This window comes from Sphaerodactylus townsendi, linkage group LG14 (assembly GCF_021028975.2).
Source record: "Sphaerodactylus townsendi isolate TG3544 linkage group LG14, MPM_Stown_v2.3, whole genome shotgun sequence".
NCBI lineage: Eukaryota > Metazoa > Chordata > Lepidosauria > Squamata > Sphaerodactylidae > Sphaerodactylus > Sphaerodactylus townsendi.
The window spans coordinates 26,245,000-26,262,530 of record NC_059438.1 but is presented as its reverse complement, the minus strand read 5'-3'; the positions used below and the strand labels follow the sequence as shown (position 1 = coordinate 26,262,530).

At 44.3% G+C, this 17,531-nt stretch overlaps 1 protein-coding gene across 1 annotated transcript in view; it reads left to right on the top strand.

Moving 5' to 3' along the window:
• LOC125443313 (anoctamin-2-like) overlaps positions 1-17,531 on the top strand; it is a 142,547-nt gene that overhangs the window by 18,109 nt on the left and 106,907 nt on the right. Inside the window, exons 3-8 of the mRNA XM_048515332.1 lie at positions 2,398-2,599; positions 3,482-3,593; positions 4,447-4,504; positions 6,596-6,696; positions 11,726-11,938; positions 12,036-12,113. Of these exons, the coding sequence (XP_048371289.1) occupies positions 2,398-2,599; positions 3,482-3,593; positions 4,447-4,504; positions 6,596-6,696; positions 11,726-11,938; positions 12,036-12,113 (764 nt within the window). The remainder of the gene's footprint in view (positions 1-2,397; positions 2,600-3,481; positions 3,594-4,446; positions 4,505-6,595; positions 6,697-11,725; positions 11,939-12,035; positions 12,114-17,531) is intronic.

Below are 17,531 nucleotides of genomic sequence, written 5' to 3'. Positions count from 1 at the left end.
CAGTGTGGGTTCGCAGATTTGGAGGGCGGCATTCCAGGCTGGAAAGCTGGTCAAAGCTGACTAAAGTCAGCTCCACCCCAGGAATGCCCTGTCTCCAGCACCAGCTTCTGCTCCAGTGCCAATAATAGCTCCCTGGCTTCACCCATAACTGGGTTTGTCCATCGCAGAGCTGTGGGGCAGCTGGATGCTATCATCTTTGCCCTCTCCACCAGTGTGGGTGCCCCTTATGCTGGCAGAGGGGGCAAACGCATCGGTGCATCCCTCTACCACTCCCAATGCCCATTCCCCCTCACCTGAAGTAAGTTGGTCATGGTCTGAAGTAAACAGACAGTGGCTGCACTTTAAGGTCTTTTATGCATGCCCTACTTACCTTGCAGTGGTTTGCTTCATTATGGGGTTTCCCCGCAGTTTCCCTTCATCCCCAGCTGAGACAATTAGCCATTCCCCCTCAGTTGCTTCCATGTTTCTGTACAGCTGAGAAATTGGAGGGGGGCAGGACTTCCTGATCTTACTGTCATTCACCAGCCAACTCTGCGTGGAAAAGAAGAAACCCAGCAATGAAGGAGGCTGAGTGCTGTGAGCCCAGAGTGGGGGTAGTTCCAGGGGCCGACGAAGGGAGGCGGGCTAAGGTGGCAAAGTAGTGCTAGCCCACCAACCAGAGGTGACGTGCGTAGGAACTGGCCTGCTCCATTCCTTGACGCAGCCAGCTCCAAGCACATCCTAGACCAGGGGAGACAAGATACCCATCCCCTCCCTCTTCAACAAGAGACAGGCTAAGTGATTTTACAGGGAGCCTGGGGCAGAGTTGAGGAAGGTAAGGCAGGGGGTTGGGATAAGTTCAGATGGATAGTCGAAGGAGTCCAATCATGGGCCAGGGGACAGGAGTAGGAGTCAGGTTGGGGGATGCCAAGGTGGGGGGTGGAGCAACCAAAGAGTGAATGACTGAAGCCGATGAGGAATTTGACTGACAGGTGCTTGATGCTCTCTGTATCCTGGCAGCCTGGGAAGGAAAAGAGTTGGAGAGCTCTTCCCAAGCCCTGCTGGGTCCAACAGTCAGTCCTTGGAGCTGGATCCAGGTGGCAACAAAGGCTTGTAAGCAAGACCAGTGAAGCACTGGAATTATTAAGTAGGGCTGGAAGTGGATTGTCATTTTCAAAAGAGTTTCATGCCAGGAAATTAATCATGGAAACACACCATGAAAAACCTTTATTTCTGTGCTCCTTATATTTACTTATACAGAAGTCAATATGTAGATCTTACTCAAAAGTAGTGACTTCTACCTTACACGCAGTAGCTTTGCAATTCCTGCCATCCAGTGATATGCCCATACAAGCAACAATTAACGTAGGCTGGAATTTTTGCGTGAGAGAATAATAAGACAAAATTATATCTTTCCCCAGTCCTCATAGAGACATTTCCAAATGAGATTTCATTTTTTTGCTTTGCTTAAAAAAAAAAACCTGAAAAAGCTATCCCACCCTGTAGCCTTCTTGCTGTGGGAACCCAGTCTTTGAGTGACATGATTGACGTGGCTGATATCTGTGAGTTAACGTCATATCCTCAGCAGCAATTCAATACTCTGTGACTTGGGGGATAATTCTTCAGAAAGGAGCTCTCTCTGTTCACACTCCGAATGTTCACGCATGGCCTGAAACAGCAACAGGGTTTGTTCCCATCGCTTTCAAATAGTTGCAAAGTCTCAAAGATTTTACGTGGTTAAACGACAGCCCCTGCAGTATGGAGCCTAGAACAAAATCTGTGGGAAAATCTGTTGACATCAGTCGTTCTCGCTACACACAAATCTCAACCATGCACAACACGTTATGTGAGGAGGGCTTGAGTTTGTTTTTTGGTTAAACCCCAAAACAAGAAGAATGTGGGGACCTGAAAAGCTCTCATGAGAAATTTTGCAGGCCTTAATACAATTATTTTGCCATACTCTGGTTTCTCTTCAGATCGTATAAAATTATTTTACCTTCCCCCGCAAATTCCATATGTATTTTGTTGGAGATGGAATCTCCAAATTTACTTCCAAACGAAATATATTTAATTTCCTTTTTTTCTGCCATTATTGTGTGCATAATTTTCCTCACAGGGTTTTCTAACACACCACAAAAAAGGAATAATACTGCTGAGCGTTAATATAGCATATCCAAGTTTTCAAAGAGTGTAAAGTACATTATCTTAACATTACAGCTTTTGAAAGAGGGTCACATTGTTAGAACAACTGGCCAACGAGGTTTGGTTATAACTCTTAGGACTGTTTAGCTTAGGAAGAAGTCTTATAAGGAGAGAGATGATAGAGATCTGTAGAAATATGCCATGAGTAGTTAATCTATGGCCAAGAAGTATTTAAGACCAATTGTTCTGAAGAATTTCTGTATGCTTCTTTTCCAGATTTCACTGACATTTTCACTAGTCTTTGGTGTGATTGTGTATCGGATAACCACGGCAGCAGCTCTTTCGATGAGTACCAACGAGTCCACCAAGGCAAACGTCCGTGTCACAGTGACAGCCACTGCAGTCATCATTAACCTTGTTGTAATACTTATCCTAGATGAAATTTATGGAGTGGTTGCCAAGTGGCTGACAGAAATGGGTAATGCTCATGGCATATACCTTTCTTTTAGAAAACTACACTGTCTATGCCTCCCTTCAAATACACGGAGCAGGGGCACCATGGGTTTCTCAGAGGCTTAACAGAAACAGGGTTTCTACCTCAGGGAGTAATTCAGTGGTGTTCTCTGGAAACAGAAGTCTTTTCCACCCATGCCACTTAATGCCATTTTGAAGACATTTACAATAAAGTTTGTCCACACTCCCCTTCTCAAAATGTTGTTTCCTGGCTGTCAGTTTCTTTCCCCACACATGTGCTGTAATGATGCTTCATAGTATCGCTAATTTGTTGATCCCCAAAATGGGGCGGGGGGGGGGGGAAATGCCAGAAGTTGTGAGGTGAAGGACCAAAAAAAATGGCAGAGAAAGCACAAAAATTGAGGTGTGATGACCAGTCAAGGGCAGTTTGATCATCTCATTTTGATCATACCATGAGGGGAATTGGCTTGGAAATGTTTCAATGAACAGAAATGCTGTAAAAGTATTTTCAGATAAAATTGGGAAAACATTTTCAAAACCAAAGGGTAGGGGGAAGCAATGTGGAACTCCTCAAAGGAAACATTATTTCCGGCCTGAAAATGTTGTAAATGGCATATGCGGAAAAGATCATAGTTTGCCTGCAACCGCAATGACCCGTTTCCCTCTGTGTTTGAGAAAAGTAAAATGAACATTTTGCAAAATTAGCACAATCCCCTTTGGATCACAGAATTTGGCTTTCTGTGTTCAGAATTTCTTCTGTGTGCAGAATGGGCTGAGGTTGGTTAACTAGACATCCAGGTTTTACAGCAGGGGTGAACTGCTTCTGATTCAGAGACCTTTATTAGGCATATAACTGCTTCTGTTTCTGATTTCTTTTTGTTCACAGAGATACCCAAAACAGAGAAATCTTTTGAAGAGAGGTTAATTATGAAGGCTTTCCTGTTGAAATTTGTGAACTCCTATGCACCAATTTTTTATGTGGCCTTTTTTAAAGGAAGGTAAGTCAAATAGGTGTCTTTGGCATGAAGTTAATGACGTATCTGTGTTGCAAATGTCTAACGGCAGAGGTGTAGCAGATGTTCCCTGCCTGATCTCTCACTTCCCACCAGGAACTAGGGAAGGTTGGAAGCAGACAGAGAGTCTCATGTTGCTTGTGGCCGGCTCCAAAGCCCAGCAGGAAGTGAAACAGGAGAACCGCCCCCCCCCCTTCTTGCATGTCTTAAGGATTGGGAGGAGGGTGTTCGTTTTTCATTCTCAGCACAAACTGAGATATCCTTCTTCTTCCTCCTCCTCCTCCTCCTCCTCCTCCTCCTCCTATGTGAAGTGTAGATTCTGTTATTTGGTTCCTGGAGATCAACAACACATAGTTTTCAAGAGCTTATTGAATTCACAAGTGCAAACTTCTACAGAAAGAAGAAAGAAAAAGTGTTGCATTTCCATTTTTAGAATTATTTCATGATTTTGTAAATTGAAAGTTCCACCTTGCCTTTTTATTGACTGAAAGACATTAAGATGGTTAATATAAATCTTCTGGTCATGATACAGCTATTTTCACTTGCATGGTTCTCATTTCCAATTTTTCTTAAAGATGAACATAGATGCTGAAAATATTAATAGTTCAATGAAGGAACGCTTTTTTTAAAAAAAGTAGACTTTCATAATTTTAAATGATTAAAAAATAGAAATTTCAGGTGTATTATCTAATGCAGTGCCTTATTTCTTCCTAAATCTGATCCAAAGCATTTCAAAATCATAACACTTCTTAAATTTAATAATTGGACACATAAAATAAGCCATTGTGGTCCTTCCTGATATTGGTTTAACCCTCGTATAAATGTATGTTGTTCTCAGGTTTGTTGGTCGACCTGGCCATTACGTGTATGTCTTTGATGGCTATCGCATGGAAGAGGTAACTTAGCATATTTAAATTCTTGCTCTTGCTGTGTTTTCACTTGCCATTAACCACACCTTGAACAATTAGTAATTAATACTTTGCTGATCTGTTTGCCTCCCAGAAATTTGTACCATTCAAATTCTCGTTATTGGCAAGCTGGATGTTTTAGTGACATCTGCACATGTGCAAATGGTGAAATTGATTGCCAATAGATATGCAAAACGTGCTCTCCATTTCTGCTGTCCTACCAAGATTGTTTCAGCAGTACAAACTGAAGTTTATATTTATTCCAGCAAACAAGAATGCAGTTAGGATGATGTGGTTTTTTGGGGCTGCATGGCCATGTTCCAGTAGTATTTTCTCCTGATGTTTTGCTTGCATCTGTGGCTGGTCACAGATGCAGGCGAAACATCAGGAGAAAATACTACCGAAACATGGCCATGCAGCCCAGAAAAACCACAACATCCTAGTGATTCTGGCCACGAAAGCCTTCGACAATATAAAAATGCAGCTGTTTTTCTAAGAATTTAAACATTCGCCCCACCCTCCCCCAACTTTGAGTGGACAAATCACTGGTCAATAGTCCAGATGTAACTTTCTGCTTTCTGCTTCTTTAGAGCTATGGAAACTATGGAATCTTGCCACTTTTTCTTTCTTGCCCAATTATTTGACTTCCATAGTCCATATTTTAGGTCCAAGGAGAAAATATAGTGGGCTTTCCTCAGTGGAACTCTTTCCTTGCAGCTGGCAGAACTAACTAGAAATTTCTAACTCCAGCACCATGAAAAAGGTCCAACAGAGCAAAGCCTGGTGTCTTATCTGGAAGAGCAATTGACCAGGTGACCAAAGAGATTTGGGGTCTTCCTTCCTTCCTACTTCTCTTTCGAAACCAGGTACTAAGAATAAACAAGCTCACCTTCTTCAGGCCTTATGTCACACACGCACAAAAACCTGGATGAATTCACAAAATGTACATGGGATGTCCAGTCGGATATATGTAATATTGATTGATAACCCTTCCATGCTTAGAAGGCTGGCAATTCTGTTCTGGGGAATTCTTGAAGACTTGGGGGTAGAACCTGGAAAGAGTGGCACATGGGGAGGGGAAGACACTTTTCTGAGATCCTGGGCATAGGTGGGTTCCAGCAGGTTCTCACCAGTTCCTGAGAGTGGGTTACTAATTATTTGTGTGTGCCGAGAGGGGGTTACTAATTGGGTCTGCTTTTCTGTCTCCACACCCTCGCCTCCCCCTCTCTTCTTCTTTCTTGAAGCCTGGAGCTTGCCAGCTAGTAAGAGGAGGGACCCTTTAACTACTGTTGGGTCCAGGGGGCTCTTTAGTTGTTTCTGTTGGCAGTAGACGATAGGACTTGCTATAATGAGTTTAAATTATGGACAGAAAGATATCAGCTGGAAATTAGGAACTTTTTTTTTACAGTAAGAGTTTTTTACAGTAACAGAGAAATTATTAATGCCGCACCCCCGGAATGCCCGGCCACGCCCCCGTCATGCCCCACCCAGTCCCATTGGCGCTACGCCACTGTTTGAATCCCACCACCATGAACCTATTTTTAAATGCCAAATAAAGGTTGTTGTTCTCTTGTTGTTCTCTTGTTTATCCCACCACCATGGGAACCTGTTACTAAAATTTTTGGATCCCACCACTGATCCTGGGGAAATATCCCAATAAATAAATAGGACTAACTTGCCCTCCAAAATATGCAACATCTCCACATGAGCGGGTGTCACAAGAAACAGACATATAAAAGTAAAAGTAGAGTAGGCCAAGTAAAAGTAGAGTAGGAGTTGAGCAGGTACAGAATGAGGGAGCGAAAATGGGTAATTAGTTAGAAAAAATAGAATTTCTTCTCCTCTTCTGTAAGTCCTCAAAAGTTTCATTCTTTTTTAAATGACCATTAAGAAACTCACTCCGATATCCCGAGGGAGCTTGGCATTGTGGGAGTTGTAGTTCCCCTGATGCCCAGCCATCTTGATGCACGTGTGCTGGGGGGCTCTTTGCCATCTACTGGTTGATGTTTCCTCCTGAAGCGAGAGCCAGAGCATGGATGCTAGCTTTGCATTTCCTGGTTCTTTTTCTCTTCCGTTTAGTGTGCTCCTGGAGGATGCCTGATGGAACTTTGCATTCAGTTGAGCATCATCATGCTGGGAAAGCAGCTGATTCAAAACAACATCTTTGAAATTGGAGTCCCGTAAGTATTTCAACCACAAGTGCTCCTTTTCCTCAATCTATCCAGAGTCTGCCTCTGCTTTCCTAGAGTTGCCCCAGAAAAACTGGAATAATAAGGATCTGCTCTGTACGAGGGACCCCTCAAGAGAGTGTAAACTTATGGAATGAACACATCATCGGTAAAGACACCAGGCCCAGCCTTCATCATAAGAACATAAGAACTAGCCTGCCGGATCAGACCAGAGTCCATCTAGTCCAGCACTCTACTACTCACAGTGGCCCACCAGGTGCCTTTGGGAGCTCACCTGCAGGATGTGAAAGCAATGGCCTTATGCTGCTGCTGCTGCTCCTGAGCACCTGGTCGCTAAGGCATTTGCAATCTGAGATCAAGGAGGATCAAGATTGGTAGCCATAGATCGACTTCTCCTCCATAAATCTGTCCAAGCCCTTTTTAAAGCTAAGACCCCAAGACTCTGCTCCCATGCAGCTGGTGAGGGTAAGAAAATAGCAGGCATAATGACCTCTGACAAGGCTACTTGGGTCTCACGAACCTGGGAAAGGGGTACGGGATTTCCTCATTGGAAGGGCAGGGATGTCCCTCCTGGGGAGTTTCCCCAGGTGATATCTCCTGCTGTGGTGGGTCATAAAGTTCTTCTTTGGCTGAGACAATCAGCTGAGCTTCCAAGTGTGCACATATCGGTATGCAGCCCTGGCACAATTTCCCCGGGCATCTGAGTACTCAGGAAGTACATCAGCCCAACTTCCTTGCACCTAGGAAATTGTCATGCCATTGTTCAGTAATGTCCCAGGCCAAAGGAGCCCTGGGACTTGTGGCTTCAGGACATCTATCTTCCTAACAAGGACTCAGGCTCCCTAGAAAATTACATGATCCAGGGTTGCGAGCACCTCGAAAGTTGCTGTTCCGGTGATCCATGAGTCAGCAGATCTTATGGGGATTGTGCACTGATTGAGTGACCCTTTTGTAGGTCTGTACAGCAGGGATCTGTATAAGCCATCCTTGGAATTATTAAGGGGAGGTTGATCGGAGGGAGGCAGTAACACAACATGAAAGGAAAGCAGATCAGCGAACTATCCACCTACTGGGATCATCTTTGGAAGCTCTTCTTTTGAGAACAGGTGGCTGGCACCCTGCAACAGAGCAGCCTTCGTGGGTTGGAACTTCATCCCAAGAAATATCTGATTGGCATGTTTTTCTTATGAGTGTCAGGCGAACTCTGTCTACTCTGTCCAGGCTATTGCAGTATATGGTGTTTGTAGGCTGATCCCGCCTTCTTCTTTCTTTCCTGTTGCTGCCCACCCCCTCTCCAGGCTGTCTGCCTGTTGTGTGGCCTAATATTTAAGCTCCACTTCAATTGTTTTTTTTAATTATAAAGTTTATTAAAATTTTAAAAAGTACATATTATATAGACATATTACAATAGATAACAATAAAAGAAAGAAAGAAGAAAGGAAGAAAAAAGAAAGAAGAAACACAATAAATCTTGTTATCTAGTATCTTTCCTGTAATCCAACACATTTCTTGATTAAATTTATACAAAATAATTCTTATCTCATAAAACTAAAATGACTTCACAAGTGAACTCTGTTGACTTTATCTTTGTCCAATACGTTGTTGTTGTTATCTGATGGTCTAAATTTCAGGAGAAAAAAGAAGTTCATATACTTATAACCTTGGTCTTTAAAAGAAAATAAAGTTTAACATCTTCCAATTTCCTGTTCATATCTTTGTATCTAACTTACTATCATTTTCAACTATATATCTTTTATTACATTACATCTCTATCTGGTCTTCTCATTCAGATACAAAAGATATGAGCTCCACTTCAATTGTTGATATTTTAAGTGTGAACTGGCTTTTAATATACTGCTTCATTTTTTTAAATGAAGAGAGCCAGCGTGGTGTAGTGGTGAAGAGCAGGTGGATTCTAATCTGGAGTACTGGGTTTGATTCCCCACTCCTCCACCTGAGTGGCAGAGGCTTATCTGGTGAACCAGATATGTTTCCGCACTCCTGCAGTCCTGCCACTAGTCACAGGTTTTCGGAACCCTCTCAGCCTCACCTGCCTCATAAGGTGTCTGTTGTGGGGAGAGGAAGGGAAAGGAGCTTGTAAGCCACCTTGAGTCTCCTTACAGGAGAGAAAGGTGGGTTTAAATCCAACCTCCTCCTCCTCCTCCTCCTTCTTGATTCATAAGCCCACTGGGTTTAGAGTCACCTAGGAAGACCTGGAGATCTTCCAGAGTTACAACTGCTTTCCAGACTACAAAGATCTATTTTCTCCAGGTGGGTGGTGGGTGGACTCTGTGGCATCACATCTCTGTTGAGTTCCCTTCCTTTCCAAAACTCCACCTTCTGCAGGCATTGATCCCAAATCTCCAGGAAATCCCAAATCTCCAGGAATTTCCCAAGCCAGACTTGACAGTCATAGTTGGGTCCTAGTTGGGAGACAGGCAGTACAGAAATGGTTAGCAAACAAACAAATACTGGCCAAGATAGAGAAAACAGGGAGAGGAACTTCAGACAAATGATGAACATGCTGAGTGTTTTTCTAAATGCATCGCCTTCAGATAGGTCTCCAGTTAAACAAGCAATATGTGAGAGGTTTCTTTTGAAAACTAGAATTGAGACAGAGCACTTTATTGAACAGGAGAACCTATAGAGCCCTAGACCTTGAAGAAGGCCAATTTTCAAAATGTGTGCGCCATCACTCTTCAATTTAATAATTCTTCTGCATGGCACTGACCTGAAGTTCACCCTTCTTGCTTCCTTTCGTAGCTAAACTAAGAACACAGTTTAAACGGAATTCAGCCTCCCACAACTGAGGAGCACAATCTAGGGAGGCATTTTCATCACAAATAACTACTACGTCCTCTTTTGACTGGTTTTAAAAGAGATGTTTTTGTTTAAACAAGAACCTAACAGACACATCTTGCCATAATTTCTGTTTCTGGCATGCATAGTTTCTGTTATTGGGAGTTATTGCAGGCTGTGGGGGAACTGTTTCTTGTAGCTCTGTGGATTAACTTTGCTTTTTGCTCATGAACATACTATTTATAGTATAAAATGGTGTGTGTGTGTGTCTATCTGATTTGTGCCTGCTTCACAAGGCTATATTAGCCAACATAGATTTATGCTAATCTCTCTAGTATAAGAATTCATGATTGGAGAATTCTTTTTTTCCGGCACTCCTTTCTCACTTTATCCCCATTCGTGATTTTAAATTCTACATTTTAGCCAGTGGAAACAGACAGTAAAATCCTACAAATATAGTCAAGTCAATGGTTCCCATTGCCAACCTCCATGCAGGGCCGGGAAGATCTCCCAGAATTAGAATCATAGAGTTGGAAGATCCCACCATGGGATCACACCCAGTAGTTTCTGAAGTTTACTGAAATCAGCTTTCTTAAAGTCTAGAATGCATGTCCGACTAGACTTGGCATTCCCTTTCCATTGTATAATTAACTCCAGGAGAACATGGTCACTCCGACCTGACCCTACCACCTCCACCCCATTAATCAGGTTATCATTGTTGGTTAGGAGCAGATCTAAAACAGCTGATCCCCTTGTTGCCTCGTCCACCTTCAGGACCATGAAACTGTCATAGTTGGGCCTGGTAGTCTTCGCATTGTTGGACCTGGTAGTCTTCTGGATAACTGAAATCTCCCATGACTACTATTTCTCTTTACTTTGTGAAAGTTTGGTCATCTGGTCCAGGAAGGCATCATCCAGCCCTTCAGTCTGGCTTGGGGGTCTGTAATGGACCCCCACAATGATATCACTGTTGTTTTTCTACCCCTTAATTTTTACCCAGATGCTCTCAACCTGGTTCCCAGGATTTAAGTCATGGACCTGCTCAAAGGTGTAATCATCCCTGACATATAGTGCTACTCCTTTGCCTTTCCTAGTTGATCTATTTCTCTGGAATAGGTTGTACCCCTCAATTATTACATTCCAGTCATGAGATTCATCCCACCAGGTTTCAATGGTGCCTATTATATCATATTTATTATGCCGTTTTTAAGAATTCCAGTTCATCCTGTTTATTACCCATGCTTTGTGCATTAGTGTAGATACATCTAAGGCTTTGGTTCATGCCCCGCGGGTGCTTATTTAAGGTTTAATCCCCCTCACTGCTGGGATTTTGAGCTATTCGCTCAGTTCTGTCTATAACCTTTAGCCAATTCTCTTTAGTACTAGGTGAACTCCTTCCCACTTGAATATTGTCTCCCTCCCCCACTTAGTGTAAAGCCCTCCTGATAAGGCCTGTCAATCTCCTAGCAAAAATGCTTTTCCCTACAATCGTGAGGTGTAACCCAGCCCTTGCCAGTATGGTCCACTCGCGCTGAGAACGCGGAATTATTCACATCCACTATTCGGCTGGCACCACCTGGGCCCATGTATTCAACTGCAGAGCCAGAGTTGAAATGACAACCTGTGCATCCCGTTGTTTCAGCTTCCTTGCAAGAGCCTTAAAATCCTTTCTGATGGTATCCAGAAGCACTTATCCACTGGCGGTGCCATCTATTCACCGAAGTAGGATTTGGAAGGTCTGCAGTCGGTAAAGCTTGAACAGTGCCCCGCCCAGCTTCTCCGGATTTTACCGCCCAAGGAGACAGCACACCTCTTGGGCAATACATACCGCCAGGCCTGGGGTGCTGCTTCATCCCCCTTAGCAGGGAGTCCCCTACCACCACCACCACCACACGTCTCCTCTGGGGTTTTGCAGATGACCATCTCCAGATGACCAAGATCCATTCCCCTAGAGCAGGGGTAGGGAACCTGCGGCTCTCCAGATGTTCAGGAACTACAATTCCCATCAGCCCCTACCAGCATGGCCAATTGTGCATTAGCGACGAAACTACCAACAGAAAAAATGGCTGCTTTGGAGGGTGGAGTCTATGACATCACATATCTCTGAGTCGTTATCCCCATATCTCCAGGAATTTCTTTAGATTTCTATAGCAATAAGAGGAACTTCAAATTATTGTGTGTGTTTTAACCACATTAACTACCCATTCTGTTTGTTCCCCAGAAAATTAAAGAAACTTTTCCGGAAGCTGAAGGATGAGCGAACCGAGCAGAAGGAAAGTGATTCCAACCCATCCAAACCTCCACAGCAATGGGAGCAGGATTATGTCTTGGAACCTTTCACTGGGCTGACTCCAGAATACATGGAAATGAGTAAGGTCTTTGAACATCACTTGCGATCTGCCTTATCAGTCATATTATCAGTCATATCTGGGAGGTAAAGGTAGTCCCCTGTTCTGATCAATGGGGTGACATCACATCATGATGTTTAGCAGACGGACTGTTATGAGGTGGTTTCCCATTGTTTTCCCCAGCCAGCTACACTTAACCTCCAACGAGCTGGATACTCATTTCACCAACCTTGGAAAGATGAAAGGTGGAGTCCGTGTTGAGTTGGCTACCACGCTACTGCTTTCTGTTGGGAAGGATCAAATTGGAGGTCATAGACTGGGGAGCTGGACTGCAGTAATGCAGCTTCCCAGTCTACACCATGGGAGATTCAGGTTCAAATTCTCACTCTTCTATGGAAGCTTGCTTGATCACCTTGGCCCAGTCATATACCCGCAGCGTAATTTACCTCATGTTTTGAGTATAGGAAGGGTAGCAGTAAGTAGCAAGGTTAAGAACTTGTGTATCCCAAATACGGAAGAACTGGGTTTGATTCCCAGCTCAAAAACAGAGCTGTGGGAAGCTTATCTGGGGAATTCAGATTCGCCTGTGCACTCCCACACATGCCAACTTCTAGATTTGACCTTGGGCTGAATCCACAGCTTCTAGGAGCTCTCTCAGCCCCACCTACCTCACAGGGTGTTTGTTGTGAGGGGGGAAGGGCAAAGGGAGATTGCTTATGTACTGAGTCTCCTGCAGGAGAGAAAGGGGGGATATAAGTCCGAGCTCCTCCTCTCTCCTGCCTCCTCCTCCTCCTCCCTCCTCCTCACAAGATAGCTTCTTCTTCTTCTTCTTCTTCTTCTTCTTCTTCTTCTTCTTCTTCTTCTTCTTCTTCTTCTTCTTCTTCTTCTTCTTCTTCTTCTTCTTCTATAAAATGGAGGCGACGATAAGGATGTAAGCTGCACTAGGTTTCCCAGTGGGGAGAAAGGCAAGGTATAAAAGTAAGACAAAAATAAATAAATATTTGTGCCGCAAGGCATTTTGGAGAAGTTTTATGAAACATCCTAGCTTACTCTTGTTCTGAGTTATATGAACAAGAATAGTGGATCTCTTGCAGTCATTACTGGTGAACTCATATTCTTGCACTTGGGGGCCAAACTCTGGTTTAATAATATACATATACGTGGCAGCCTTAAAAGTGACTATAGGGAAAATGTTGACTATTAGGAATTGAAGGCAGAACATAATGGACTAGATTTTAATAGAATGTATTTTTAATGAATGGGCTCGGTAGACGCCTCAAACATACAAATTGCGACGTTAGCCAAACAAATATATTGAGCAACTTTCTCTCAGTAGGCCTGCTAACCTGCATCAGTCGAATTGCCGTTTTCTAAACAAAGGTTAATGGTCCAGCCTGCCGATTTGGTTTCAGGCCGGCATTTCCAACAGGAGGCTCTGTTCTCTGTAACGCTAATGGGTCTCCATCCTTGTTAATTTTGCCATGCTGAGTCCTGTCTCTGGGATTTAAGAAAGATGGAAAACAAGTGAAATTCAACCGGCTCCTCCCCTGGCCTGCCTGTTATGTGGAGCCCTATCACTAAATTCAGCTGCCAGATTCATTGCTGAGTGACAGGGACCACCCGCACCGACAGCCAGCCTTTGGAAGTGCTCAGCGCCGGAGCTGTCAGTTGAGATTGTCCTGAAAGAGCGTCAAGTAGAAGCGGAAGATTAAAGGTGGCTTTCAGTGGCACGTGTTTACCTACTTGAAAAAATGGGTGAAAGGAAGGAGGAGGGTGCTGGCCTTAGGGTTTTATTAACCAGATATAAAAAAAACTACTGCAGAGTATCTGTGATAACTGAAATCTGGAAATCTTGTTGATCTTTAAGGTGCTACTGGACTCAACGGTAGCACCTGAAAGATCAACAAGATTTCCAGAGTGTAAGCTTTTGAAATGAAGGGAGCTTTAATACTATGGCTCATTCCACACATGCAGAATAATGCACTTTCAAACTGCTTTCAGTGCTCTTTAAAGCTGTGTGGAATGGCAAAATCCACTTGTAAACAGTTGTGAAAGTGGTTTGAAAACGCATTATTTTGCGTGTGCGGAAGAGGCCTTAGAAGTTTGCCACACTGGGGACTGGGCTGGTCTTCAGGATGCTACTGGACTTGAATCTTGCTGTTCGATTGCAGGCCGGTTACCAACCAGAAACTAAGGTGCAGACAGTAGTTCAAGCCTAATTTGTTCTGAGGTAAAGTTCAAGTGCTGCTGCTGTAGCCAGAGAGGAGAAACATTCTAAAAGCTGTGAGGTGGCCGAACCTTGCACTCAAGAGATATGGTTCAGTTCCCATCATTTTCTTGGCATGGCCAAATTGGCTGGCAGGGAATATCATACCATCCTGCAACCCATTCTTTCGTGTCCTTGAGGAATTGGATGTTCTGAAACAGAACATGGGGCCCTCTAAATCTGAGTGAACTATAGGCTCTCAATGGGCAGAGATTTATAGAATCATAGAGTTGGAAGAGACACCGAGGGCCATCAAGTCCAGCCCCCTGCAATGCAGGAACACACAATCAATGCACTCCTGACAAATGGCCATCCAACCTCTGTTTAAAACCTTCAAAAAAGGAGACTCTACCACTCTCCGAGGCAGTGAATTCCGCTGTCGAACAGCCCTTATTGTTAGGAAGTTCTTCCTGAGGTTTAGGTGGAATCTCTTTTCCTTCACCTTGAACCCATTACTCCTGGTCCTAGTCTCTGGAGAAGCAGAAAACAAGCTTGCTCCCTCATTAAAGCTTGCTCCCTCATTATATTATTTTTAAAAATAAACAACATCAGGACTGCTGCCAAAAATAGTACAGTGTCCTCTACCTTCGTGTGCTGTCCAGCTTCCCCGGTGTCTTTACATCATAACCCTGAATGTTTCCTCTGCTGAAATTGGCAGTAATGAGACAAAGAAAACCATGGTAACACACACAATAATGATATTAAAACTTGGGACACTTATTGATTTACAGAGAGAGGAAGGAAGTGGCAGAGTTTCTTTTAACTTGCAGTTCTGCCTGGAGGCATCTGATAACTTCGGGGTGACCTATAGTAAGAAAGGCCAGGAGTAGCTTGTGTAGCAAATACATACTTCCTGCTGTTTCCTTACATGATCGTGAAGGAGAAGGAGTTGGGGAAACTGTTCCTTTTCCTTTTCCCCACAATGCTTAAGGGCCCCAGTATATTGGCTCATGTACCTAAGGCTAGTGGTCAAACAATGTTCTACCCACCATACCTCTGATCTTCAGGGCTGTGTCTTACAGAACCATTTGCCCTGTTTGTCTGGCAAGTGTGTCGGCATTCATGTTTTTGTTGTTGTTATTTTACCGTATTTATACCCTACTTTTCTCATTCAATGGGTATCCAAAGTGGCTTACAACATTCTCCCCTTCTCCATTTTATCCACTCCACAATTCTGTGAGGTAGGTTAGGTGAAGAGTATGTGACTGGCCCAAGGACATCTACAGGCTTCCGTGGTGGAGTGGGCATTCAAACTGGAGTCTCTTGATCCTTGTCTGACACTCAAACCAGTACAACATACTGGCTCTCCTCTTAAGGGGCCATGGAAGCTTGCTGGGTGACTTTAGATTTTACCAAAATGCAACCTAACCTAACCTACTTCTACCAAGGTTGTTGTAAAAGTAAGATGCCAAGAGAAAGAATGATGTCATAAGCCACTTTGAGTCCCCAGTAGAGAGAAAACCAGGGCATAAATATCAAAGTCAATGAACAGATAAGCTTCACCGGTGGCTAACCAAAGAATGCTGCCTGTGGGAGCCATCTCCCATAGCCCCACTACCTCTCAGCACCCATTCCCAGGAAGCCACCCCATTTCCCAGGTATCTTTAGACACAGTGGATCAAATTGTGTTTGCCCAGTAGGGCTTCTTGAATCCTTTCATTTTCCAGAATAAGAGCTTGAGAAATCCCGTTGGGCATGCACTGCTTGCCATGTGGTTTAAAGACATCTGAGGAACAAGGAAGGTAGGAGCATCAGGTGATCTGGCTCCTGGGCAGGGGGTGGTGTGGTAGAGAAGGTGGCAAAGGCATCAACAGTAAGGACAACTGAGGCAAGATGGTGGCAGCAGAGCCAGCTTGGTGTAGTGGTTAAGAGCAGGTGGGTTCTAATCTGGAGAACCGGGTTTGATTCCCCACTCCTCCACCTGAGAGGCCAAGGCTTATCTGGTGAACCAGATGTGTTTCCTATATGCCTGCTGGGTGACCTCAGGCTAGTCACATTTCTTCAGAAGTCTCTCACACAGTGTCTCTTGTCACACAGTGTCTGTTGTGGGAAGAGGAAGGGAAAGGAGTTTGTTAGCTACCTTGAGTCTCCTCACAAAAGAGAAAGGTGGGGTATAAATCCAAACTCTTCTTCTTCTTCTTCAAAGGCTGTCACCTTCATCCTCGAATCAGCCACTGCATTATCTCACCTCATTGGCAAGCCAGCCACATTTACCTTAATACTTTCTTGAGCTCCTCATAACTTCGGCCAGCTCCGTGGAAGCCGTAACGTCGTCTGCCCTCAAGAATAAATTATGGGCTCTTGTAATTAGCTGAAAACTTTGTGAGCTTTGAAAAGAAGCCAGGGCTGTGAAAGTAAACCTTGCTTATGTCTGTCATCATGGGAACGCCGTTCCTGAGCGAGTGTGCAGGACAGATTTTGAGGCTGACAGCCAGCTAGTAGTTTGCTTACAGCACACTTGCCAAACGGCAGCCATCAGGGCTGGCGGTCCATTCCTACCCAGAAATGCTAAGTGGAACATCAAATAGGCAAATGTCAGAAGAGTGGCATCTCATCTGTTCGGGTTGTGGAAAGAGAACAGGGCCCTTGAAAGTGATTAGTCCCCCCTTCATTTCCGACTCTGAGCTTCTGTGTGCATTGCAGCGAGCCTCGCTTTGCTTTTCATTGTTCCTCACTAGCATCAACGTACAGGAGAGCTGGGCCAAAGGAAATTACTGGAGAGCTTCCGAGCCCAGTCTTAACCCGAACTCTGTCTGGTTCTTGCCGGAGGCCGTGAGAAGATAAATCCCATATAAAACGAGGCGGGGTGAAACCGTCTCTGGCTCCTGAAGCGCGCCGGGATTGAAGGTCTGGAGACCGGGAAGAAGTTTGCCCGAGGCGGGAGAATCCGATCAAAACCTCCTTACCGCCCCCGCTTAATAAATAAGCAGTATTAAGCTTGCTAAAGGGAGAGCCACACATTCTTTCATACTCTCTATGATGTGGCAGGATCTGAAAGTGTCAATGTTAGGGAATCCAGGTTCGAAGGCTTGTTGTATATATTAATTGCCATGGAGAGTTACCAGAGAAACCGTAGATGACTTTGCCAGGAAAAAAAATAATAATTAGGGTTCTTCTAGTGCCATGGTGACTTTCTAGGAAAGTTACTTTTGACCAGGGGTGTAGTGGGGGGGGGGGGGGGGGGGGGGACCCGGACCTGAAACGCGGCTCCTCCACTCACCGAAAGAGAACCATACGAGTGCAACTAAAATTCATCTAGCTCTCTGAAGAATTGTAAGACGGTGAGAGGCGGAACAGCTTGCTTTCCTCCATCGCTGAGCGATTTGCTGGGGTATAAGACAGGTGAGGGCAGAGACAAGACTTAGACTTTTGCTCTGTGCTGTACCTCCTACCGTTTGCACATTCTCTAACCA